The sequence below is a fragment of the Thrips palmi genome, unplaced genomic scaffold, assembly GCF_012932325.1.
Source record: "Thrips palmi isolate BJ-2018 unplaced genomic scaffold, TpBJ-2018v1 HiC_scaffold_15, whole genome shotgun sequence".
Taxonomy (NCBI): Eukaryota; Metazoa; Arthropoda; class Insecta; order Thysanoptera; family Thripidae; genus Thrips; species Thrips palmi.
In genome coordinates, this window is record NW_023144624.1 from 2,089,033 (window position 1) to 2,116,296 (window position 27,264).

General features: G+C 62.5%; 1 protein-coding gene across 3 annotated transcripts in view; it reads right to left on the reverse strand.

Annotated features, from left to right (window-relative positions):
- LOC117641412 (protein MLP1 homolog) overlaps positions 1-27,264 on the reverse strand; it is a 59,766-nt gene that overhangs the window by 12,467 nt on the left and 20,035 nt on the right. For 2 of the 3 annotated variants that reach the window (XM_034378704.1, XM_034378703.1), the window contains one exon: positions 19,130-19,180. The exons of the other annotated variant lie outside the window; for it this stretch is intronic. In XM_034378704.1, coding sequence (XP_034234595.1) covers positions 19,130-19,180 — 51 coding nt within the window. The remainder of the gene's footprint in view (positions 1-19,129; positions 19,181-27,264) is intronic. 3 annotated transcript variants of the gene reach the window in all.

Below are 27,264 nucleotides of genomic sequence, written 5' to 3' on the forward strand. Positions count from 1 at the left end.
AACATCACTTCCGCGCGTGCGAGGTGCGACTCTAGGGCTCAGTTCGCAGCACCGCTCCGCAGTATCCGCTTTGGCCGAGCGGGTTCGACCACTGGCACGACTGCTGTTGTAGTCTGTCGCTGGTTCGAAGCCCGCTCGGTCCAGCCCTCTCTTTTCCCCCACGCGCTGCGCGCTGGCGTCTTCTTTCAGCGTCGTTTGAATCCCGTCTGAATCCCGTCAGAACTCGGTCTTGATTTGTTCCAAATAAAGACGCGATTCCGACCGTTGAGAGACCACATTGGCCCGCGATCCAGCCCACCGCTCGCTTGGCTCACTCGTCTTACTATTGTCTTGGTCTGCTCTCAAGATTGTCTTCAAACGCTCTCGAGACGGTCTGAACTCTGTCTCCAAATCGTCTGGATCGTAAGACAACTTTCTGACTAGATCCAAACCACTCTCAGCCAAGGTGTTTCGTACGGGTACAGCGGCGTCGCCCCGCCCCGCCCCGCCCCGCCCCGCCCCGCCCCGCCCCGCCTTGCGCCGCGACGCTCGCCCTGCCGGCGACGCCCTGCCGGCGACGCCCTGCCGGCGACGCCCGACCCGGGCCGGGCGCGCCTGGGCGGTACTCGGGGCCCACTTTCAATGCCGGGTGGGGAGTCGTTTCGGACCCACACTGGGAGTGCATCGTGCGCGATGATAGGCACCCCTCACGTCGACGGGGGCGATCGTCAGAAAAAAATATTGAAAAAAGAAAAACGTTGACTCGACAATGGCGCGGCCCGGCGCGGCCAGCAGGCCGACTCGAAGCTTGTCGGTCTGTCCATGTCCTCCCGCACTCATGGGGCGCTTCGGAGGGGGCGAGAGGGACACAGGGCAGACCTGCCGATAAGAGCGTTGCGTCGCTCCATCCTATCGGCAGGCGAGCCTCGGCGTAGTGCAGTGCCGTGGCAGTGCCGTGGCAGTGCCGTGGCAGTGCGGTGCAGGGGTAGCGCCGATAGCAGAAGACGTACGGTTTCAAGGAAGGGTGGCTATCGCTGCAGCGGCTTATGCAGGTTAATAACCCGAAGATGTTGTCTCTGTCCCTCCCTCCTCCCTCTTTCTCTCCCTCTAACGAACCGATATTAGCGACAGCCCGTACGGACACACTGGGGACAGACCACTCATTACGTTAACAAGGCCTTCGTGTCAAATACGATGCGCTATCAAGCTATCAAGCCAGGCGACAAATGCGCTCTAAGTGCCGGACTCAATTTCAGAGGCCGACGAGACAAGAAAGTGATAGTTAGAACGAAGGAAAAAAAAACACCTTAACAACAGAAAGTGGAAAGGGCCTGGCATCCCTTTAAGGGCCGCTCGGCCGCTCTCCGCCGACACTCCGACACTCCAGCATCCTTGCCAGCATCCCGGCTCGCGGGACGGACGAAACGAAAAAAAAAACGCCAACAACTCGTTTCGCCATCTTCCGTTTTACTTTCTCAGATCGCCACAGCGAGCCGCTGGATTCGCGCACGTGTGTGTGTGTGAGTGTGTGTGCGCGCGCGTGTAGGTGCAGGTGTGAGCGCGCGTGTTTGTGTGCGATTTGCAGAGTTATGTGAGCAGCAGGACAAGGAGAAGGTGGCCAAAGTGGAATTCGAGCAAGGCACACGGCATTCCCCCTCCTAGGCCGCGCAGGCCGCGCAGGCCGCGCAGGCCGTGTAGGTGTAAGGAGCAGGCAGAGAGCTCTATCGACTCCAGGACCAGGCTCCCTAAAGGACCAGAACGCGGCGCCCTGGCCGGCCTGGTCGGCCTGGTGCCATTAAATTAATTAGGGCTGTTCGGCCCTTGCGTAAGCCCCTTGCATAACCAGAGTGGACACAAAGGCAACCTGCCCTAAACACTTTCACATGAGGGCGACCCCGACCGCCACACTGGCCCCGCCGGCCCCGCCCCCCGGCCCCCGCCCCCCGGCCCATCCTCCGGCCATCCTCCGGCCATCCTCCGGCCATGCGCGGCCCGGCCGGGCACAGCGGGCACTGCAGGGCACAGCGCGGGGCCGCACCGCCCGATGGCAAACGCCCTGCATCCGACTGGCACGGTGTGCCAAGGCGCGACGCGGCGTGGCACGGCACGGCACGGCGCGGCACGCTTCGGAAAGCCATAATCCAGTTTGCTGCCAATTCCACTCGGGTGAACATCCAGCGCGCCCGGCCGGCCCCTCCCCCTCTGTTTTCGGCGCCATGGCTTTGCGGGGGGGGGGGGTCCTCCATGACCCTCTGCAGGCCACTTCGCAAGCCCCCAATCTCATGAACCGCACCCTACGAACGTGACTAATTTATTTCATTTTTTTTCGGGAGCATAGTCGATTAAGGTGGGCCATGGTTCAATTCAATTCATAGGGGGCGGCGCTTAGTGGCCTAAAACCCGTCCCGTGCGCGGTCGGCCTCTCGCCCTGCGTGCTCTGCGTGTTTGTGTGCGTGAGTGAGACGTCTGTGTGCGTGTCAGGGCGACATTGTAATCACGAGAGGACACCCTGCGTCACGCCGCGCAGTGCCAAGTGAGCGTGGGCGCCCGTGCTTCCTGCACTAACATGCGCACACACACAGACACAGACTCACGCGCGCGCGCGCGTGCCGCTATATAATAATCCGCAAAGAGTTATTATGCCTCCACGCGACGAGATTGCGAAATCAGTGCCACACACACACACACAGAGTCGCGGCACTAAGCGACCCAGTAAGCGTATGTGTCCTTGCGCGCCAACAATGGCACACTTCCAAGGCCAGGCAATCATCGCTCCGAGAAGAGGGCGCCGCTCCGCACCGCCTTTCTCCATCAAACTCGACCCGAACAAGCAGTTCGCACGAGGCCGCCGCGGGGCCGTGAAGCGTGTGTGTGCGTGTGTGTGCGTTGTGGCTTCGGGGCTTCGCCTGTTCCGGGGCAAGCCCCACAAGGGCGGCTGGCCGGCGAGACCGCTCCAGCGACGACGCACAGTGGGCCAGAAGGCCGGTGGAGGCGGTCAAAACCCTAGACGCGTTTTGAGCTGCAGGGTCACTAACCAGGACTCGAACCGAGCGTGTGACCCCACCAATGGATTCCTCGTTCGGAGGGCAATCCATTGGTGGGGTCACACGATCAGTTCCAGTCTCATTTAGCGACTCTGGAGCTCAAAACGCGTCTGGAATTTTGGCCGCCTCCAGCGGTCTTCTGGCGGCCCGTTGCGCGACGGCGCCGTCCTGGCCGAGACGGCGGAGGTCGCGAAGGCCGCGAAGGTCGGCGTGCCCGAAACCGAAACGGAGGCGGCCCGTCCGCCGTCGCCGTCCCTTCGCGAATCCATCGCATTACGATATCCAATCAGAGGTCACGCCGTGGGCCGCGAGCCGCGAGGCGCGCAAGCCGTTCACACGGACGGGCTGCACGGGCTGCAGGCGGGCAGGCCGAGTCCGGAGGGCCGTTTCGCCGTTTCGTCGCTCCATCTCCGTCGCACTCCAGGGACGCGCCGGCGGTGCCGCGGTGCCGCAGGGGCGCGAGAGAGACGCCGGGGCGGCTCGAGGAGCGGCTCGGCTGAGGCTGATCCCACGAGAAAGCCGCGCGGAACGCATCGCAATTTGAATGATAAAGCGGATACAATGCGCGGGGACCTTGCTTCGCGTTGCTTCGCGTTGCTTCGCGTTGCTTCGCGCTGCTTGCGGTATTGTGTAAGGCGCCAAGTCGCACAGTGGCGCGGCTTCATTCCGGGGAGGGACAGAGAGACCCAATTCGGGAGAGAGACAGAGACACGGCGAGCGAGAGGAAGACTCATTGTGATTGTGTGTGTAGCACTGCGTAGCGGGACAGAGCGTTACGTCGGCTTGCGTGTGGCCGAGCCTGCCCGGCCTGCCGAGCCCGGCCGCTAAAAGCTGCCAAAAAAGAGGTTTTCGGTGCGCGGCGTGCCGGCGCGGTCCCTGCGGTGGGAACGCCCCGCCCCGCCCCGCCCCGCCCCGCGCCGTTCCCACTCGACAACAAGCAGGGCCTAAAGAAGATTCACTTTGATTCACGCCCTGGTGGGAACAGTGCCGTACACTTGGAAAAACCGTTCGCCGCGCGAGTGCAACACGGTGTCACACACAACAACTCACGCGAACACACACACACACACACACACACACACACACACACACACACACACACACACACACGCACACACACACGCGCGCACACACACACACAACGGGCCCAGTGCAGCATTGACACTTCGCGTAGAAAACAATCTTCAGCCGGCTCAGCTGAATTTGTCTTTGCGCCCCGTTTGCGCCCAGCCCAAGAACGCCACACTGGTGGCAAAAGTCGTTAGTTCAGCACGGACGACAAGCAACGGGCAAAGTCTGTCGGGCTAGCTCCAACTGTAACAGTACTCTCTTCGGTTTCCGCGTGCGCAATGTAGCAGTTTGGCAGTGTAGCCTCTCGCGCCGGCCTCCTCGAGCGGAGTCGCCCTGCGGCGCGGTGCGGCGCGGCGGCCGTCCAAAAAACGCATAGCTTTAACGGTGTCGGCGCACGGCGGGCACGGCACGGAGATGGACACAGATAGACGGAGATAGAGCGATAGAAGGACCGCGGGGCTTGGCGAGGGTTTGGCTGGGGCGCGCTGTCCGAAGAAGGCCCTCGAGTGCCCGCCCGCCGAGTGGGCCGTGGCGGCCATGGCCCTGCCCGCCACGCCCGCGCCGCGGCCGGCCTGGCCTTGGGCCTGGTCTTGGGCCTGGCCCCAGAAGCCACCCAGGCCCTTTCCGGGACGCTGGGACTCGACGCTGCACTGCGAGGCGACATGACGGCCGGCGAACGCGGAACGCGCCGGAACGCGCCTCCCCCATTGGCCTCCCCGATGACTGCCGCTTCTCACGTACGCAGCGGATTGTTTTGCTTGGCTTGTTTTCCTTGCCGTCCGCCGAGACGGCCTGCACGGCCGGGGCGCCGCCGCGCCACTGTCTGGTTTGATTCTTTTTAATGTGCTGAATTTCCAACAAGCGTCCAGCCGGCCAGCCCGGCAGGCAGCCCGCCGCCGGACCAGAGAAAGTGGTTCCCTAGGATGGTCCCCAACAGAGGCGGCCCATTTCATTCCCGTACGAAACACCTTGGCTGAGAGTGGTTTGGATCTAGTCAGAAAGTTGTCTTACGATCCAGACGATTTGGAGACAGAGTTCAGACCGTCTCGAGAGCGTTTGAAGACAATCTTGAGAGCAGACCAAGACAATAGTAAGACGAGTGAGCCAAGCGAGCGGTGGGCTGGATCGCGGGCCAATGTGGTCTCTCAACGGTCGGAATCGCGTCTTTATTTGGAACAAATCAAGACCGAGTTCTGACGGGATTCAGACGGGATTCAAACGACGCTGAAAGAAGACGCCAGCGCGCAGCGCGTGGGGGAAAAGAGAGGGCTGGACCGAGCGGGCTTCGAACCAGCGACAGACTACAACAGCAGTCGTGCCAGTGGTCGAACCCGCTCGGCCAAAGCGGATACTGCGGAGCGGTGCTGCGAACTGAGCCCTAGAGTCGCACCTCGCACGCGCGGAAGTGATGTTGTGTTGTTACTGACACTTGAAGAACTGCTGAGGGTTGGAGACAGGCCATAAACAGTTTTACGCCACGAATGGCCTCCTTTGTTTTACCAGTGAACGCATGCAGTACTATTTAAATTGCCGCAAGTCTTTAGAAGTTCACAATGTCTTCAAGAGCTCTTCAAGTGTCAGTAACAACACAACATCACTACCGCGCGTGCGAGGTGCGACTCTAGGGCTCAGTTCGCAGCACCGCTCCGCAGTATCCGCTTTGGCCGAGCGGGTTCGACCACTGGCACGACTGCTGTTGTAGTCTGTCGCTGGTTCGAAGCCCGCTCGGTCCAGCCCTCTCTTTTCCCCCACGCGCTTCGCGCTGGCGTCTTCTTTCAGCGTCGTTTGAATCCCGTCTGAATCCCGTCAGAACTCGGTCTTGATTTGTTCCAAATAAAGACGCGATTCCGACCGTTGAGAGACCACATTGGCCCGCGATCCAGCCCACCGCTCGCTTGGCTCACTCGTCTTACTATTGTCTTGGTCTGCTCTCAAGATTGTCTTCAAACGCTCTCGAGACGGTCTGAACTCTGTCTCCAAATCGTCTGGATCGTAAGACAACTTTCTGACAAGATCCAAACCACTCTCAGCCAAGGTGTTTCGTACGGGTTAGCTTGCGTTCGGCTCTTCCGCGCTCCGCCAGCCTCCGCCAGCCCACGCCTTTCACGGCTCACTCTGCTTCCAGCGCTTCCAGTGCGGCGACAGCGAATACAGTGCGGCGGCGCGGCGATACCGCCGCGCGCCATTTTCAATCAAATCGCCGCGTCACTATTTGACTTTCTACACACCGGCCGTGCAATCATCGCGTTTGAATGAATTGACTTTCGCGCGGCCATTTCGTAAGGCGCGCCGCGACCAGCCGCGACCAGCCGCGACACCTGCGAGGCGGGGAGGGGAGGGGGAATTCAGCGAGCCCGTCGATAAGTGGCACGCGGAGATGAATCGCATTCATTAATTGAATAACTTTCTACCGATGCAGTCGCCTTTCCTGGGCCGGTAGGTCAGGGAAGGGAGGAGGCGGGCCTGGCGGGCTGGCCGGGCAGGAGGGGCTCACACTGGTTGGCACACTCTCGCGGGCTTCGCGCCGAACAAGGCCGGGCAGTGCGGCCAGTGCAGGGCTGTGTCAGCAGCAAGGGAAAGAAGAAGACGATGCATAGACAAACGCAGCAGAGCGCACGGAGGGAGGGGGGTCTCAGGGGGCGCCACCGCACTACACTGCGAAGGCCGCGCCGCAACGGCGTCAAGCGAATCGTTTTTTTGAAAACATCGCTAAAATGATTTTAGTCCGCGTGGCCGACCCCTTGTGGATCTACGTGCTCTTTTTATTTCATCCCGGTGTGCAGCGAAGAGCGAATCAATCTCACCGCCGCCGCCGACGCTTCTTCTTCTCCATAGGATTCCGCGCGGAGAAAACTAGCGGCAATGCATAGTATGCAGTCCAGTGAAGTCCTGATTTTTCGTGAGATTGCGGCGGGGCGGCCGGCCGAGTGATATAACGCCTGTCCGTCCCGCGTCCCACACGCGGCCACACGCGGCATGGCCGACCAGCATGGCGAAAAAGAAACCGCCACAACAAGGCGTATCTAAGAGGATAACGACCTCCGATACCAGAAGTGGACTCGGGGCCAGTGTGTTAGCCCCTCGGTCGCGCAGGCGGAGAGAGAGACACGCGAGATCAACGAACTCCGCCGCGGCGAGGCGAGGTGTGCGGGGCCGGCCACTGGTGTTGCCATTTTCCAATTTCCACTTCGGAAATAGAAAAACAAGCCGGCGAGGAAGACGCTCGCAGTGCCTTGCTGCGGTCGGCGCGGGAGTTCCCTCGCCTTGCGGAGCCTGGCGCTGCCTTGCGGTGAAATGGGCCGAGGAAAGTGAGATGCGAGGTGTGAATCGGAGGCCTGCCAGGCCTGCCCGCACCGCAGGCCGATTCCGAGAGTCGCCTTCGTCGCTCTGTCTCCCTCGCACCCGCAAGAACACCCCCAGAGCGACGAAAACGAGTCTCGGAATGGGGCTGCTGCCCGCACCGCCAGTGCACCGCCCGCACGCGGCCGGCCCGGGCCGAGGCCTAGAGCAGGGGCCTGGAGCAGGGGCCTGGAGCAGGGGCCCGGAGCAGGGGCCTGGAGCAGGGGCCTGGAGCAGGGGCCTGGAGCAGGGGCCTGGAGCAGGGGCCTGGAGCAGCAGGGCCCGGACAAGCACGGAGAGGAATACGTTTGCTGGACATGCACGGCGAGCAGACACTCCGGAGCAAAACAATTGCCTGTCGTCGCGGCAAAACCGTGTCACTGAATAATGCAGATGACTTTGCTATCGCAGCGCAAAGCGATCCCGATCCCCGTGCGCACAACCCAGCCAGCCCAGCCCAAGGCCCAGCCAGCCACCCGATGGCGCCCGATGGTCGGATCGTTAAAAGGCGTTTGTCTCTTGCGCGAACCGGGCGCCGCTTTCTCGGGTTTACGCGAGCGAGCCAACGGCTTGAATTTCGCTGCGCGCCGCGATCGAGGCTCCGAGGATGCACTTGTTGTGGTGGCGGGGCGTGTCGCCAAATCTGCCGGGGAACGTAAGGCCCCCGGGAGAAACTTTCTATACCGGTTGCGGGGCGGGGCGGGGCGGGGCGCCTGAAGGGCAGCAAGCACGGACAAGGCACAAGGCACCTGTGGGCGGCTCGGCTCGGCTCGGCTCGGCTCGGCTCGGCTCGGCACGCTCCGATTGGATCGGCTGGGCTCGCGCTCCCAGTGTGCTCATCTCGCAACGCTCCACAAACACGGTTCCCATCGACTGACGACTAACGCCCCCGAAAGTACACGCAGGACGCGCAGGGCGAGGGCGGGCCTGGCGATGCCTCGCCATGATGCCCCATCGACTGCAGCGCCCCGATAGCCAATTCACAGCGCACTGACTGCTTTGCAAAATTTGGGAGTCTACTCCAAGGCATTCGTTTCAGCCGCAGCGGCAGACAGGTGGTAGTGATGGACGTGTTCACCATTGAAGTGCCCGTTAAGAAAGGTTCAGAATGGTCCAACAAACCATGCAGACGTTAACGACTCGAGGAAGCCGATCAGGCACCCATTATTTCTCAGAGAAAGGACTTCCATATTGTGTCTTTTAAACATTTTAAAAATTAATTAAGACTACGAGGATGGGGCGCGTTTGGAACCCGACTCCCGTGTAAGTCCATCTGCAGCAAGAACCAGCAGGGTTTTCATTCAAGACTCGCTGGGAAGGCACGGCACCTCTCACAGCGGTATGGGCGCTGTGGTGCATCGCGCTCCACCTTCAACTTCTGTTCAACAATGTTCGGAACGCCCAAAGTGGATTTGGTGGATTTTGGCGCCGTTCGGTTCCAGAGATCATACCCTTAAATAACCATACCCTAATATGCTTTGTTTGAAATTTTTTTCCAGGTTTCTAGGAGATTTTGCCTAACTTGTCAGGCCTATTCGTACCTGCTTGCCGCGAGTCTCCGTCGCATCCAACGTTGCTGCCGGAGGAAATCCCAAAGGGGCAGCAATCCCAGGGGCACTCACTTCACTTCACACACACACGGGTACCACGACGCACATTGGTCTCACTCACACCCACACACACTCGCGCACTCCGCGACTCCGCTCGCGCTCGCCGACAGGTGGGCTCTGGCGTCGCGACGCCCTGTGTACCGGTAGCGTCGGCGTCCCGCGGTAGACTGAAGCCAGTCAGCCCGGCCCAGCCCAGCCAGTCACTGAACCACCCTTCCCTTCCTTTCCCTTCCCTTCCCGCGGGCCGCCGGGCCGCGCCGAGCCGCGCCGAACGCGCCGCCGAGTCCGGGCGGCGCACAGTGGGCCAGAAGATCGGTGGAGGCGGCCAAAACTCTGGACGCGTTTTGAGCTCCTGAGTCGCTACATGGGACTCGAACCGATCGTGTGACCCCACCAATGGATTGCTCTCCGAACGAAGAATCTATCGGTGGGGTCACACGTCTGTTTAGCGACTCTGGAGCTCAAAACGCGTCCAGAGTTTTGGCCGCCTCCACCGGTCTTCTGGCCCACTGTGCGGCGGAGCCATGGCGGAGCGCCGCGCTGCGTCCAACCAAGTCGGCGTCCAAGTCTTCGTCGGTCCTGCCGGCCCGGCCCGCTGCGGCCCTCCACGGGGCCCTCGGCAGGACGGCCGGGACGGGGCCCACTGCCTGCTCACTGCGCCGGCCGTGTCCTCTTGTTGCTGTGCTGATGATTGTTGTTGTTGTTTTAGATCGACGTCCTCTCTGCTGGGTGCAGGTGACTTTCCACTCCAGATCTGGAACACACACACTCACACACACACACACACACACACACACACACACACCCATGCGCTCACCATCTCACACACACATACACGCGCGCACACGATGACAGTAAGACTCGTAAAGGACCTGCGTGCGACGGCGTGCGTCGCTCGGGAAAAGCTTCGAAACGGGCTCGTCACAAGTGTGACGCTCGGTAACGGTACCGCAGCAGCAGGAGTTCGCGCGCAAGCCGGCTCACAAAAAAACAACAAACAACAGCAACAAGAGATACGGCGTTGTTTGAACCCGCGGCTCATTCTAGCCAGTCGGCTGCAGTCTGGCGTCCTGGGCCAGGACCGCGGCCAGGACAGCCGGGACTCCTGGCGTGCCGTGCCGTCCGGGCGCCCTGGCGGGTAGGCAGCCCGGAGACCCTTCCTGGACCCCGCGACAAAATGACAGGAACGCAGTCTCGCCAAACACGCCCGCACCATTCCCCTCTGCCCCTCTAGCGCAAGGAGAAGTGTCTGTGAGGCCCATTATACCTGTCATTTTGTCACGAGGTTTCTGGCCCATCTGTACTCAAACGCGCTATCACATTTGCCCGTGATGCCACTCGCGGCCGCGGTCACAGCAGTAAGGTGTGCCCACGGCCCGCGTACTACTCGACCGGCAATCGGCGCGTGCTGTTTGTTTTAGTTGGCAGCTCGTTGACAAGTCGGACTAATGAATGGCATTCCGCCCCGCCCCAGGCTCCGCCCCGCCCCGCCCCGCCCCGCCCCGCCCCGCCCCGCCCCGGGCAGGCTGCCACCGGCCGCCACGCCGCCACCGACCCACCTACCGCAGCGCGCCCGGCCCGGCCGGCAAATCGCGCGCCAAACCGCGGCCCCGAATTCCCCCTGCGCGGCCGCCGTGAACACCGTGAACGAGGAGACTCATTTCGCACAGCGCGCCCGTCGGTCTGTCTCTCTCGCACCGGCACGGAGCGCCCCACGAGTGCGACAGAGAGACCTCCCACTCGGAGTCAGTCTACTCTGGAGAACCCCGCAGCCACGGCGGCGCGGACGAGTTTTCATTAAAGTGCGTACAAGCAACGCGCGCACAACTGTTTTTCACTGGTTAATTCGTTTTCCTAATGGTCTCAAACGGTGACAATAATGACCGTCGGCGGGGCGCTTAGATTGTCAGCGAGGATAGCCGCTCATCCTGACCCCGTTCGAGGCGCGTTCGAGGCGCCTGCATGTTTTGGCGCCACACGCCGCGGGGCTGATTCGCCGCGCTGTCCGTTTCTGTCGCACTGACGGGGCCGACGGGGGCGCGAGGGAGACGGAGCGCGAGGGAGACGGAGCGCGAGCGACGCACTGGGCCGCGCGCCAGCAGCGCCGGCAGCGCCGTCCGTTTAGCCGTGTAACGCGAACCAAATGAGGGGAGGCGCGCGGCCGGCATGGCATGGCCAGGCAGGTCGAGGACTAAAGTGTCGCAGCGGTTTATTCAGTTTAATCAAACTCGGAAGCGCGTTCATCACCCGGCCGACCACTTTGAGGCAGCGGAGGCTCGGCGCCAGTGCACACACGCGTCGGGGGAAAGATGGCTCGTTGAGACAACAACAAAGTTGTCGGCGCCGGCCGCAGGGAAGCCTGCAGGACGCCATTAGCGGATGTGTGGACAGTAATCTGGTCAGTATGCAACCCATATAACCTTACCATACAGGCTATTGTGAGCACTACGGTTGAGTCGCCCTGAGCCTGAGACCCTGCAGACACATTACCCACAGGGTATTTCGGAGCAGGTCTGGACCGCGGAAGCCAGGAGCCACCAGCTTTGCCGGAAAAACATCGTTCAAGTTGCTCATTAGGCGTAACAGCACAAATATTATCGAAGTAAGTGTAATTGGACAAACTACGTGTAAACCAAGTGTAACTTATGTGCACGTATCGATATAACTTACGCCTCCTGTCGCTTCCGGTCAAGATGTCAGCTCGTGTCAGCTCCTCGCTTCGGGTCCAGACCTCCACCGAAATACCCTATTCGTCCCGCGCGATACTTGACAGTGTTTTGGCCGATGGAGGGATGGCCTTCCGCGGGGCACTTGACCGTGTTTTGGCCGATGGAGGGATGGCCTTCCGCGGGGCATTTGACCGTGTTTTGGCCGATGGAGGGGTGGCCTTCCGCGGGGCATTTGACCGTGTTTTGGCCGATGGAGGGGTGGCCTTCCGCGGGGCACTTGACCGTGTTTTGGCCGATGGAGGGATGGCCTTCCGCGGGGCACTTGACCGTGTTTTGGCCGATGGAGGGATGGCCTTCCGCGGGGCATTTGACCGTGTTTTGGCCGATGGAGGGGTGGCCTTCCGCGGGGCATTTGACCGTGTTTTGGCCGATGGAGGGGTGGCCTTCCGCGGGGCACTTGACCGTGTTTTGGCCGGGATGGCCTTGTGACGCAATTACAGCGGGGACTGCTTCGCTGCCTCACCGTTAGGGCGCCACCCGTTAGCCCATCGCATATGCATGGACAACAGGGCGGGGCAATTACCGCACTATCAGTGTAATTGCAAACAGTCGAAAGGCTGTGTAGTTTGTAGTCCCCTAGTAAAATAGCAGCGATGCGTCTCCGTAACGGCACTTGCGGTGCACTGGGCGTCCAGCGGCCAGCGGCGTGAAACAAAAAGGCTTGTTGTTGTTGTTTGGCCGCCCCGCACAGCACCTGTGCCCGTCGGCTGATTCCGGACCCGTCTCTCTCACACTCACAGGTCGTTCCGTAGGGGTGCGAGAGAGACAGAGAGCCACGAAACACTGTGCGGAATCGCTCAGCGGCTTGTTGATGCTGCTGGCAGCTGCCGGCCGGGAGGAGCGCCCTCGCCTAATGCATCGCCGCACGCGAAGCACGCCAAGCACGACACCCAAATCGATGCCGGCCACTTCGGGCAGCGCGATCAAAGGGCCGCCGCCTCGTTTTGTTGTTGTTGTTGCGCAACCGATAGCATGGATGTCGCCCGAATTTTGGGCCCGTTTCCGAGAAGTGTTACGACGTGCAGGCCAAGCACGCCGCACGCGGTAACGAGGCTCTAATTGACGCACTCACACACACACGCACACACACACTCCTCTCATTCCAGCAAAACTGTCGCTTCTCCGAAGCGCGCTGCCCCCACCCCCTCCGCTCCTCCTGGCGGTTTGCGGGCGAAAGTGATTCGATTGCAAAGCGAGGAAAATATAGCCTCCCGCGGAGGACCTGCTCCGGCCGACCCCGGCCGCGGTACCAAAAATAACCTGCCGCGGGGGAACCGCCGGGAACCGCGCTAAAGTCGAGTTTTACGATCATTTGCCTTCTCCAAGGACGCGTCCGGGTGTGTCTGCGATGTCCTCTCTCCTTCCCGAGAGAGAGAGAGAGAGAGAGAGAGAGAGCGAGAGAGAGAGAGAGCGAGAGAGAGAGAGAGAGAGAGAGAGAGAGAGAGAGAGAGAGAGAGAGGGGGAGGGAGAGAGGGAGAGGACAAGGCAGGAAGGAAGGAGGTCAGTGGGTCTCGCAAAGCCTGTCCAGGGCGGCCAGGTCGCATCCGAGGCGAAGCGCAACCTCCGCCCGTTTTCGATGCCGCCGCCGCCGCTGCAGTGTGCCTGCAGTCAGTCCCTGCGGTCCCCCTCCTGACTGGGCAGAAGTAGGGTTAGGTCGCGCCAAGTGGCAAGTGGCCCGCGGCTTGCCGTCGGGCTTGCCGTCGGGCTGGCCCGCGCCAAACAGGAACAAAAACAAAAACAGTGTCGGAGACGCGGCGCGGCCCGGAGACTTGCACGCCGGAGCGGGCTGAAGCCGAGGCTCAAGCTGCCAGAGATCTGGCTACAAGCGCCGCCACCTCATTCCGAACGATGTCGCTCCGTCTCTCTCGCTCCCCTCAGGACCACCCCGTGCACCCCGTGCACCCCGTGAGTGCGACAGAGACAGAGCGACGAAAGTAGCGAGCCTTCGTGCCTTTGGAACGAGGCGGCTGGAAGCAGTGCAAACACAACTCAGCCGGTCTTGGAGGGCAAACAGCCTCACTAGTTTGCATAAGTGCAGCTTCGTGGAACGCTACCCCGGAGATAGGAAAAAGGCCAAAACAACAATAACAACAACGGAAGAAAAGATTTCCCAGAGCCGGCTCCACCGAAAAGCAACCTGTCCACACACACACACACACACATGCCGTGCGCTGTCATTGGATCCCCCTTCCTGGACGCGCCTTATATAAGGTGCGTCGTCTGCTCCTCAGGGGACGTGCGCGTCCTCACGGGGCGGTCCGGGATGACGGTCCTCCGCACAGTGGGCCAGAAGATCGGCGCCGGCGGCCGAATCTCTAGACGCGTTTTGAGCTCCAGAGTCGCTAAACAGGACTCGAACCGAACGTGTGACCCCACCAATGGATTGCTCTTCGAATGAGGAATCCATTGGTGGGGTCACACGTTCGGTTCCAGTCCTATTTAGCGTCTATAGTTTTGGCCGCCTTGCGCCGGTCTTCTAGCCCACTGCGCTCCGCCAAGTGCACGGCGGAACATGTTTGAACACTTCTTCAATTCTCCTCCCCTTTTCCCTTTCTCGTGCACCGCAAGCCCCCCGCCGCGCCGCCGCCCGACCCGCTTGGCGACTTTCCTCGGCATTCTCTGCCAGCAGAGGAGACCCGCCAAGCCCCCCACTCCCCCGCCGCGCTCTACACCGAGCCGCAGGCCAACGAACGCACGCTGATTCATCCTCTAAACGCACTACCAGCAGAGACAAAAAGGATCCGACATTCTGTTGACCCCGAGCGGGCGGCGAGGCGAGGCCTTCCATAAGCCTTCCATTAACCGAATGCCACCCACCACGAGCGCGGCCAAGCACGGCGCGGCACGGCGCGGCACGGCGGCGGCCCGGTGCGACCACAGGGGGCTTCTAATAACACTTGATGCCGGTGATTGGACATCGGGACGATCAGGAACACACACCGCGGCACCGCGGCGATGACACGCCGGAAAGCGCCGGAAACGGGCCGGCGGGGCGAACCCGTGCCGTCACCTCGTCACCTCCACTGCCGAACCGACGAGTCGGAGTCGAGTCGACTCCGACGCCATTCGGGCCCCATTCAGCGACTCTGCGGTCAAGGAAGAGCGTGCGCGGAACTCGGCGCGACTACTGGAGGACTTCGCCAGGCCGCCGGGCCGCCAGGCTGTCCCTTGGCGGCTCGCCGTGCTGTGCATGCGCTGCCCTTGCTGCCCTTGCCCGCGCAGCTTCTATTCCCGGAACGGCTCCGCTGGCCATACACTGGCTTGCACTGGCTGCACTCGATCCGCGTCCCGTCGCTGGACCACTGGACGTGCCGCACCACCGCACCCACACGATGCCAACGAAGTGACTCACATCGATCATTGTTCCACACACACTCACACACGCACGCATACACACACACACACACAAACACAGTGCGACACGTTTCAATAAATAATCCGAGCGCAGAATAATAAGAGTGCGGCTTCGGCGTTTTGTTATTGCCGTTGTTGTTGTCGGCAGTGTATCAGGGCAGGGAGCCGCTAATCGAAGCTCATTGGGCCCGCTACCCGATAGCAAGGCCGCGACGAGGTCCCCGGCAGGCCCTCCAGCAAGCACACTGATTCCGCCTCTCTCTCGCTCTCATGCGGCGTCCCGGACACGGGTGTGAGAGAGAGAGAGAGGTCATCAACGCGCTGCTCGGCGTGGCCGCGGGGAGCGCTTTCCTGGCAGAAATGCATCGCTTTGTGAAGGGAAGGGGCGCCGGCCGCTGCCTGGGGTCACTGCCAGGCGACTGCCGCCGCGAGTCCGAGGTGAACCCGCGGCCAACCCGCGGCCAACCCGCGGCCAACCCGCGGCCCACGGCCTGGCTCGCGCTGCCGTCCGACTAGCGGGGCAGGCGTGGCGTGGCGTGGCGTGGCACGGCAGGCGAGGCGCCGCGAGGCCCTCACACCTGTTGCCTGCATAGCAGGTACCGCTGCGCTGAGGCTGCGCTAAGGAAGGCTGCGCTAACGCTGCGCGCCGCGCCACCGCTCGCCCGGCCGGGCGGCCGCTAGATGGCGCGGCCCGGCACTGCCCCGCGCTGCCGGCCGACTGGACCAATCAGGGAAGAAAGCCGAGTGCTGAGTCCCCGTTGCCCCGTTGCCCCCGTGACATGACAGTGGCGGAGCCTCGGCCTCGGCTAAGCCTCGGCCCGGCCACTAGGCGCCCCGAACCCGAACCAGCAAGCACGGCAAGCGGGGCCTCGCCTTGGGCCTCGCCGTCGACGAGCGGAGAACAGTGAACACACCGCCACCCCGTTTTGACATCGTGAGCGACGACGACGCAGGACCGCACGGGCTGCATCCGAATGGGACACTCTCTCTCTGTCGCACTCGAGGGCGTCGCGTGGGGGCGCGAGGGAGGCAGAGACGCCGTTGGGGATCAGCCTGCAGGGCAGGCAGGGCAGGCGAGGCAGCGGCGCAGCGATCGGCACACGATGTCATCACGCGGGCAATTGAAAGCGCACGGCGTGGCTGGCGTGGCTGGCGTGGCAGGCCCGGCCCGTTGTTGGAGGCAATCTTTGATGAGCATTAGCGAATCGCTGCCATCAGTGGCCGATTGGCCAGCTGGCTGGCTGCTGGCTGGCTGGCTGGCGTTGGCTAGCATTGGCTTGCGGTCGCCCAGGGAAACAGTGTACCGTACGTACACCGTTGCACTCGGCCGTAGGACGCGGAGGCGCGGCCTTCGCTGTTCAAGCAGAGCCTCTCTCCGTCCCTCTCCATCCAGCTGCAAACAAAACAAAGCCAGTGCACGCACGCTCGCTCGCACGCACGCTCTCGTAGTCACACACGCACGGCGCGCACGGCGCGCACGGCGCCACCAGCGGCCGGACAGAGGCAGCTCGTTGAAAAGCACAACAAGTACATAACGAATATTTATGAGCAAAGCACTTTCTCCTAGGATGATGATTGGGAGATTCGGCCCGGCCTTCCTGGCGACGCGACGCGTGTCATTGCCTTCCATCCCCGCGCCACTCGTCGCTCGTCTCTCTCGCACTCGTGGGGCTCGCCGTGAGGGTGCGAGAGAGACAGAGAGACAGGCTTGACACCGCCGAGGCGGCGAGGCCAGGCCAGCCCCGACCCCCGACCCGAATCCGATGGGGGCGCGCCTCCTTCGGGCCTCCTTCGGGCCTCCTTCGGGCCTCCTTCGGGCCTCCTTAGCCAGCCAATCGGGCGCGGCCATCTCGCGGGAGTCGCTGACGCTATCCGCCCGGATCAGATTGCAGTGAGTGTGTGTGTGAGTGCGCGCCATGCGTCTGACAAGCAGTGCTGCCTACCTTGGGGCCGACAGCGCCGTTGCATCACACCAGCGGCGAAATGTACACAAACCTCTCTCACTTGCACCACTAGCAGCAGCGCCAGCAGCAGCGCGACGACGACAACAACGCGCGCGTTCACAAAAAAAGGACCAAGTGGGCTTGGCGGCGCTAATTGCAACACAGAGTCCCGAAACAGTCGTCGAAGTCTTCCGTGCGCCGCGGGGCGTTGCAGCGCGTCGCAGGTGCGCGGCCCGCCCTTCCCACCGCCGCCCTGCTTCAGCTTTTTGTCACGGAGGTGCTAACGGGGGGCGCCGGGGCACTGCCGCCGTGCCGCCGCCCACGCGTGCACGCATGGAGAAAGAGCAGTCGCCTTTCCCAGCCGGAATCCGGTGTTTGCTTGCTCCATCCCAACCAGTTCCTTCCTGGCCTCGCCAAATAAGGACCCACGATTCAAGAGGAAACTTTGAACCTATCTTTGATGACAACTGACGACTGAAGCCCTCAAAGATCACAATTTCTCAAACCTAGGATGTCTTTGGTCAATGAAATCCAGTTGAAGCAAAACAAACCCGAAACAAACCCAAACAACATGTTCCCAAAGGTAATACGCACGCGCAACGCTGCCGTACTTCCATTAACGCACTCCTTGCTGGCACGATTGTTACGCGAGCATCGGACCAGATCATTAAAAGCAGACGCATTTTTTTTAACGCACCGCCGGAGTAAGACAAGTCTTTGACACCTCTCCGCGGCACTCACAGCACTCACAGAGCAGCAGCAGCGCTTCGCCAGTGCCGCCCGCTTTCACTGCGCACTGCACACACACACACACACACACACACACACACACACACACACACACACACACACACACACACACACACACACACACACACACAGTGACACAGCCCCCGTGTTTGATCGGGGGTTCGAACCCCGGTGGGACCCGTAAGAAAGGCTGGTAATCAGGCTGGCCCCGATAAGCTCATTAATCATACCGGTGCGTGGGCCGTGGGGCCGTGGGTCCAGGCGGCCCTGCGCCCCGCCCTGGTCCGCCCTGGTCCGCCCTGGTCCGCCCTGCTCGCGGCGCCCTGCGCGTTGCGGCGTTGCGCAACACACTGCGTGCTCATGCTCCTTTAGAGACGAACACATTCAAAGTGGGCGCGGTCCATGTACGACTGCCGCCGCGCGCCGAGCGCCGCAACGCGACCGTAAACCCCAAATAAGCCGCTCTAGAAACTCCGCCTCGGATTTGTTATAGTACCTGCCGCATTGAGGGCGACGGCCACGACGACCGCGACGGCGTTGTGCGCGCGGGCAGCGCGGGCAGCCATAGGCCCGCATAGGCCACGCCGCCACGCCGCGAGCACGCTCCGCGCTCGCCGGCAGGTTGTCTCCGCGGGGTGCTCGGCGTGCTCGGCGTCGCTTGTTGCTGGGCGACGCGAGAGTGTTGCAGCGGGGCGGGGGCCGCGCGGGTTAGCCTATCCGGTGACTCAGTGCTGCACCGCTGACCCAAAGTAGTGCGGTGCTGTTGTTGTCGTTCACACGCGCACGTGGGCGTTTGGCTCGCTTCGTGTCGCGGCTTTGATTGCAATGACAAAGTATTGGCGCGCCGCGCTGAATCGGATCGACGAAAATGGCCATTCATTCCTTGCAGGTTTGTCGGTCCGTTTCGCAACGGGGAAGTGCGACGGCGACGCGGGCGACGCTCCGCGTGAGTGTCACCGAGTGTCACCACGCGCTGCCGCCGCCGCCGCCCCGCTACTGCTAATTACGGTGTTTAGCCGACACTCCCCCTTTAATCCTTTAATTCGGCCGCCTCGGTGGCTGTCTTGGCTTTCTCTGGATATTCACTTCGTCTCTCCGGATGAACCGAAGAGAAAAAAACAACAAAAAAAGAGGGCCGCTTGAGTGAGACTTCCTCGTGCCCAAAGTGGAGCGGCGCGAGACAGACGCGCGCCCTGCCGGCGGGGTCGTGAACCACGTCAACGCCACCGCGCGATTAGTAATAGCGTTAAAATTTCGCAAGTTTTGGCGGGAAACGACGAGAGTGTCGCTTGCCGCGCCAGACTACTCACCCGGCCGGGCGGGGTTCGGCTGCGGCGTTCCTCGCGCACGCGACGCGGCGGCTGCAACGACAAAGAAAACGGCTTCGCATTAGATGGAAGTCGGTGCGCCTCCCACACACAACTCGCAGTGCCACAGAAAAAAAAAACGCCGCTCGAAAGTTTGCAAAAATTTTACAAAAAACAAAACAATAACAGTAAAACACAAATTGAAATCCCGGGGGGGGGGAGCTACATTTTCAAAGCTGGCGTGAACTGCTCTTTCAAACATGCGACCTTGTCTCCGGGGTCCTTGCTGCTTTCCGCCACTCAGCGTCTCAGAGGCGCGGTGCTCGTGTGGCACACCCAGCCGGATTTCACCGCGTGCCATCCACTTCAAATCCTGGCACACTCTTTTCATTTTTGACGTTGCCTACCTTCGGCCAGGCTAACGGCCGGCCGGCCGGACGGACAGACGAGCTGGCAGGCAGGCGGGCCGGCCGAGCCGCTGCCACTCAGTGTTTTATCTCCGGGGTCAGGTCCTCGATCCACCCTGCGGACAGTGCGGTCCTTCCCTCTCGCTCGCTCCCGCTCTGAGCTCTCCAGCCCTCCGCGTCTCTCGCTCGCCGGCGAGCTGCGTGGTTCTCTTTCCGACGGCAAAATGGAATGGTGGAAAAAAGAGGAAGATTGTGGAGGGGGCGTGCAGGGCGTGCAGGCAGGCAGGCTTGCACCGAAGAGGGCCCGCAGGGCATTCTGCACTAGCGCGCACACACACACACACACACACGGCGCGGTGTTGCGCGATATGAAACTGTAGCGAAAAGCGCGCGCGGTTCGAATCATATTGGCGTTTTATTTTGAGCGCGGCTCGCCATCGGTGCAGCAGCATGCAGCAGGCCGCCAGCACTGCCGGCTGCCCCGTGGACGCGAACGACGGGCACGCCGAGAACGCCCCGAGCGAGACCGTCCCGTCCATCCCGTCCCGACTGTCCGTGAACCGGCCGACGGCCCCATTGGCTCTGCCAGGGCCTGCCGGCCTGCCGGGCTCAGCCCCAGCCCGACATGGCGTCCAGCGGACTGATTCCGAGAGTCGTTTTCGTCGCTCTGTCTCTCTCGCGCCTGCACGGAACGCCCCATGAGTGCGAGAGAGACAGCGCGATGAAAAGGACTCTCGGAATCGGTCTGCAGGAAAGCCGATCGGGTTGATGCGCCCGTGCAACGACCAAGGCCCCAGGCATTCTCGGCTCGAATCTCTTTTGTCATCTTTTCGGCTCCTCGCCCCACGTCGTCGTCGTCGTCGTCCACCCGTCGGCCCGGCTGTCCGTCGCCCGGCCGATGTGACAAAACGTCGACTTTACAACTTTATAGCCGTTTCGGGCTTGGGGCGAGGAGGCTGAGGACCACCTCCCGGTGACCACCGGGCGACGCGGCGACGCGGCGACGCTTAAGGCCCTACTTAACATTCCTCGCGCTCCGGCCGCGGCAGAGACGCGTATCTGCGGCGCCGAGGCCGCGGAGGGCGGCGACGACGGCCAGGTACGGCCGTGGCGGCGCGGCGGCCGAGTGGATGTGTCGCGGCGGTCCGTGCCGGCCGGACGGCCGGGCGACGCCGAGAGACCGTTTGGTCGCCGTCTCCGTCCCACTCGGCGGTCGAATCGCTGGGCGGACCGCGGTGCGAGAGAGACAGAGCGACCAAGCGACCCTCCGGCATCGGCCGGCCGAGGCGCGACAACGCGGTGGCAACATCCCAATCCCGTGAGCGGCATGGCGAGGCATGGCGCGGCATGGCGCGGCCGCCCGGGGATCCCTTATGACCGCGGCCGACCCGCGGGGACCCTCGCCGACCCTCGCCGACCCGCGGGGACCCTCGCCGACCCGCGGGGACCCTCGCCGACCCGCCGCGGGAACCGGAGACTCATTCCGGACCGCGTCGCTGTCTCTCTCGCACCGCGGGACGCCCAACGAGTGCGACAGAGACAGCGACGAAAAGCATACTGTTCGGAAGTGAGCCTCTCTCTGCTGCAGGGAGCCGTGGGGACCGCACACGGCTGCAAATTGGTCGGCGGGCAGCCCGGGGCGGGGCGGGGCGGGGCGGGGCGCTATCCCAGATAAAGTGCTGATGGAAACGTCTGAGGAAACGTCCTGCAGGACGGGGCGGCCGTAAAAGGGCTCGTTTTGTTGTTGTTGCGTGGAGGTGCTCGGCACCGTCGGCACCGTCGCGGACGCCCTGCACACCGAGGGCCGTCTTCGTCGCTCTGTCTCTCTCGCACCTAAACGGAACGCCCCGTGAGTGCGAGAGAGACAGAGCGACGAAGACGACTCTCGGAATCAGTGTACTGGCGGACGCCCTAACCGACAAGACGAGTATTTCAGCTTTTATTTCAGAGTAGAAGGAGCACGGGCGGCGCCAGGGCGACAACTTTCACGCCTCGGAAAGATTACAGGCAATGTGTCACAACGAGCAGAATCGCCATGCATGGGATGTATTGCGCGCTTTCCGTGCAGCGAAATGGACCCATCCTTCCACGTTTAGGAGTGAGTGAGTGAGTGAGTGAGTGAGTGAGTGAGTGAGTGAGTGAGTGAGTGAGTGAGTGAGTGAGTGAGTGAGTGAGTGAGTGAGTGAGTGAGTGAGTGAGTGAGTGCCCATTGGGTGGCAACGGGTGACGCGCCCGCACCCAATGCCCCATAAACAAGCTGAAATTCAGGGAAGCCGTTCCCGCCGAGCCGGACTCGGAAGCCGCGATGGGGATGCCGCGGTGCCGTGCCGTGCCGTGCCGTGCCGTGCCGTCCGCCGAGAGCGCGGCCTCGTCGCCGTGCGCTGACTCAGCGACTTGCTCTTATCGTCGCTAGCGATTCCCACGGTCGGGTCGGACCGGCACGAAAATACTATCGTCGGGAAGGGATTGATTCTTGGGATTTCGTCATTAAAAGACGCGTTCCAACAACGTCAACTTTTCACGGGTCGGGGTACCGATCCGCGGAATCGAACGCAGGACTAGTTCATGAGGAATGATTGCCGTGTCCACGCTGCACACTGCGCCAGAAGACCGGGCCCGGACGCGTTTTGGGCTCCAGAGTCGCTTAATTGGGACTCGAACCGAAAGAGTGACCCCACCAATGGATTGCTCTCTGGACAGGGAATGCATTGGCAGGGTAACACGTTCGGTTCGAGTCTTGTTGAGCGACTCTATAGTTCAAATCGCATCTAGAGTTTAGGCCGCCGGCGCCGGTCGTCTGGCCCACTGTGCGCAGCCTCGCCCACCGAGGAGGAGAGGTGCGACCCCCGGAGCGGCACCCGGGTGGCGCGTTCTGGCGGCGCTTTCTGGCGGCGCGCGCCGCAACTCGAGTGCGTTTCACACTCGGATACGCCGTTCTGCCGCCACGCCGCCCTGCCGCGAAGCGCGAGGCGCCGACATACCTTGGACGGTGGCCAGCGAGTCCCGTGGGAACAAGCAACCACCGCCCTGCCGGCCAGCCGGCCTGCCGGCCCTACCCTGACAGCCTGCACAGCACACACGCACGCACGCGCGCCGCACCCTGCCCAACCAAGGTCGGGGAAGCAGTAAAAGCCGGTCGATATAACGCCTCAGCAAGGAGCGCGCTGCTTGATGCGGCAGCCTTTTCTTGGCACACCGGAAGCCCTCCCTCCTTCTCCTCCCCGGAGAGCGCCGCCAACTTAACCCCGATGTGGATAGCCGGCCGGCCCCGCCGCCCTGCGGTCCAGCCGAGTCACTGCTAGTGCACTGCTAGTGCTCTCCTTTGTCCGCGCGTGCGTGTGTGTGAGTGTGTCCGAGTCTGTGTGTGTAACGGACTGCCTCGTGCCGTTGCGGCGTTGCAGTCGGAGTGACAGGTGTTTGGATCTAACGGAAGGCCCTGCCGGCCCTGCGTCCCAGCACAGCCCCAGCGCGGCCCGCTCTCCAAACGCAGCGAGATGACGTACGGCCGCGACCCGCGCGTCGTCCGCGTCGTCGTCTCCGCAGCCCGCCAGCACACTGAGAGTCGTGTTCGTCGCTCCGTCTCGCTCGCGCCAACACGGGACGTCCCATGAGTGCAAAGCCGGCCGTCGAAAACGCCTCTGGGAATCAGTGTGCGTCCCAGCCGAGCGCGGCGTGCGGAGCCTGCCCGAGCCTGCCGCGACATTCGCGCTTCGCGCCTCTTCACGCCGCAATCAAACCGCGTCTAAGGAGGGCGGTGCGCGCCGGGTATAAATCTTGCCGCCTTTGCCTCCGGACCGAGCAGCGAGCAGCGAGCCTGCAGGCGGATTACGGACACGCCGTCGCGCTGCCTCTCTCGCACTCGTCAGGGGGAGGTCGTACCGTCGCGCGCGTGCGAGAGAGACGGAGCGAGTTCGGGACCATGCGGGCCCTTCGCGGCGGCAAGCGGAGCGGGCACACGCACCGCACGGCCTACATGTGCTGCGGTGGCGCGCGGTGCGCTGCGCAAGGACCGGCCAGCCGGCCAGCGCCTTTGAGGTTTCGGACTCCCCGAACCAGCTCCGCACCGACTCCGAGAGTCAGCCTCGTCGTTCGGTCTCTCTCGCACTCATGGGGCGTGCCGTACAGAGAGGGACACAGCGACGAACGAGTCTGGGAATCAGGCTACAGGTAACCTGTCCGGCTCGGCGGTCGCTGTCGCGTTTCCTCGCAGTGCGGAGCGGCGGGCCTTGCAGGGCCTTGGCTGTGCCGCCCCACGGGGAGAGGGCGAGGCGCCGTGTCGCACCTTTCACCGCCGCCCCTACAGTGCAGGCAAACGGCGTGCGTGCCGAGTGGGTGAGGGCTATCTATCGCGTGGGCCGGCCGACACCGCACCGGCGGAGTCATCCGAACGGCGCTTTCGTGTCGCTCTATGCCCGCTCTGTCCCTCTCGCACGCACGGCACGGCCCGTGCGTGCGAGAGGGACAGAGCGACGAATCGGGCCGCCGGATCGCGCACTAAACCGGGATGACAAATTTCCGCGGAAGTGGCGGCGACCCACGGCGACCCTAATGGGTCGGCATTAGCCACCTTGTTATGGCACGGCCGGGCAGGACGCCCCAAGTCCGAAACTGGCTTTGCTCGGCTGGGCTCCGCGTGGCGAGCAGACCTGCCGGCCCGGCAGTGGCCCGGCAGTGGCCCGACCACCCCAAAGGCTGCCAGAGGCTGCCAAAGGCCTAAACCGTGTGCTACAAATTTGGGGCCTCCTTCAGGTCCAGGCCGGTCCCGTCGTGCCAGCGCGGCCAGCGCGGCCAGCGCCCACGACGTGGTCGTCGTCAGGCCCGGCCGCGCCAGGCGGCCAGCGCAGCGGGCAGCCGGGCGAACGCCAAGCGAAATCACTCAAAAGGCCCCAGCCGAGCCGCCGCCGCTTCCACGCGACTGCAGCTCCACCAGAAAAATCACTCGCACCGCGGAGACCGTGGGTCTCCCTCACGGTTGCGTCACGGTGTGTGCCGTGGAACGACACTCACACCTCAGGGAAACAACAACTTTGACTTTTGGGACACTTTTCAAATTTTATGCTTATTTTTTTCTGCCTGTTTTTTTTTTTCAGAATTTTGTGCGGCTTTTTCAGCATTTTTTTGCAGTATTTTTTTACCCCGAATCCTCCACCCATTGATTCACTTTTCAATTTCTAACCCTTTCTTGCACCACGCACTCATAACCATACTGCGACTACCGCGGCCAAATTTCCGAAAATTAATCTGAACGGAATGGGAAAGGCTTAGCCGCGAGCCACTATTGTGGCGGTTGCACAAGAGTGGCCCTGCCCTGCGCTGGGCTGGGCCTTCTGGGCTGCGGCGGCCGAGAGCGTGCGCCGCCCTGGCCAAAACGGCGCGGCACGGCGCGGCACGGCGCGGCACGCCACCACACAAGCAGCGTGACTTTTTGGAACGCGATCCGATCGGAGAGCGGGCTGAGCGGGCTGAGCGGGCTGAGCGGGCTGAGCGGACTGAACGAACGGCGTCCCTTTACTTTCGGAGCGCGGACGTGGCCGACGTGGCCGACGTGGCCGACGGCAACGCCAATCGGTCGCAATGCACTTCATGTCCTTGCGTAAGGCGCAGCGCGCAGCCAGCCAGTGCCAGGCAGCCGGAAGGACTTCCTTGGCGGTCCTCCAGCCGGGCCCAGTCAGCACTCCCAAAGACCGCAGACAGAGTCCCTCTCACGGGGCGCCCCGTACAGGTGCGAGAGAGACAGAGCGGCGCGTACGCCTCTCGGAATCAGTCTGCTGGGCTGTTGATTCCGGGACGGAGGAGAGCGCCATGGGATAGGACAAGAGGCGGACAGAAAAAATAGCTGACATATTCAGCGGAGCACTACACCAGAAATGGACAAAGGACGCCGGGAGGAGGCAAAACAAAGACGGCGGATTCGGAAAAGTTGTCGCGTCACGCGGAGCGGAGCGCGGAGCAGAGCGAAGCGTCATTACTGCCATTAGGGGCTTTCGATCTGCATGCCGCGCAATGGCACGGCACGGCATGGCACGGCACGGCGGGCCGCGGCGGGGGAGAAGTAAGGAAAAGAAGACGGCGAGAAAAAACGAGTGGGAAAAAGGAAAAATGCGCAGCGAGCACGAAGCAGTAAAGAGGGAAGGGCGAGCGCCTTGCCGCGCCTTGCCGCGCCTTACCGCGCCTTGCCGCGCCTTGCCGCGCCTTGCCCCGCCTTGCCGCGCCTTGCCGCGCCTTGCCGCGCCTTGCCGCGCCTTGCCGCGCCTTGCCGCGCCTTGCCGCGCCTTGCCGCGCCTTGCCGCGCCTTGCCGCGCCTTGCCGCGCCTTGCCGCGCCTTGCCGCGCCTTGCCGCGCCTTGCCGCGCCTTGCCGCGCCTTGCCGCGCCTTGCCGCGCCTTGCCGCGCCTTGCCGCGCCTTGCCGCGCCTTGCCGCGCCTTGCCGCGCCTTGCCGCGCCTTGCCGCGCCTTGCCGCGCCTTGCCGCGCCTTGCCGCGCCTTGCCCGGCCTGTGCGTGTCATCTCGAGGAAGATGAGTCGGATTGGACGCGGCTCGGCGCGGAACGGCGCGCCGCCTCGCGCACCGCGTCGCACCGCGTGCAGCGAAATTCGCGTAATAACTACTGTCGCTGCCCCGCACAGAGAGCGAGGACCTCTCACGTCACACACTCACACACACACACTCACACACTCGCCGTCACGTTTCTCCCTTTCAAATAAAGCTGGCGACGCAACAATGCCCGTGCTGAACGCGTAATAGACCACGGCGGGAAGGGCAGAGCGGCGGCGCTCGTGGCCGAAAACTTCATTGTCGGATTATTCTATTGAAAAGCTGATGAATCATTTTGGTGGCGATGTCGATTGTGTTCGTTGTTTCCAGTGTGCGACATGAATGCTCGGTCTCGGTACGGCGCTTGACTGCGCCGCCCGCCCTTGACTCTGGTCAGCACGGCACGGCACGGCACGGCACGGCACGGCACGGCCGGCACGGCGTCCTGGTCCAGACCGTGCAGGCCCAGGCGGCGCTGGCGGCACTGGCCTCTACATCGGCCGGACGCAGACAATGGAGCGCCGGGCTGTGTCGTCCTTTAAGCCCCTCGGCCACAAACAGTTCGTCGCGGAGCCGGAGGAAGGGAAAGAAAGAAAAACGACAAGCTTGAAACAAAAGCTTAGATAAACGCAAGCAGACGACACAAATTGTTCTGATTTTGCTGGTTTTCGCCTCTATGACTAGACCATGACGATGGCTTGGCAACTTGCGTGCAGCGCGGCGCGGCCAAAATGTGAAGATTGAGGAAGTTTCATTAAATTTGAAGGCTCTCTCTCTTGAGGGCTGCGATTGAGGAAGGGACAGCATGGTTCATACGGGGAAAGGGGATGGGGGACTGACACTGCAAAACAGCGTGGAGGCGGTCAAAATCCCAAACGCGTTCTTTGAGCGTCAGAGTCGCTAAATGTGACTCGAACCGATCGTGACCCCACCTATGGATTGCTCTCCGAACGAGGAATCTACTGGGCACGCTCGGTTCGAGTCCTGTTTTGCGGCTCTGGAGCTCAAAACGCGTCCGGGATTTCGACCGCCACCACCGGTCACCGGTCTTCTGGCCCACTGTGCGGCACCCCGCACGTATCGCGTCGTGACGAACGTGTTGAAACCGAAATGGGATACCCGGCCACGTCCAGCCTCGTCCAGCCTCGTCCAGCCGCGTCCTGCCAGGTCCTGCCGCTGCACCCGGCTTGTTCCGATT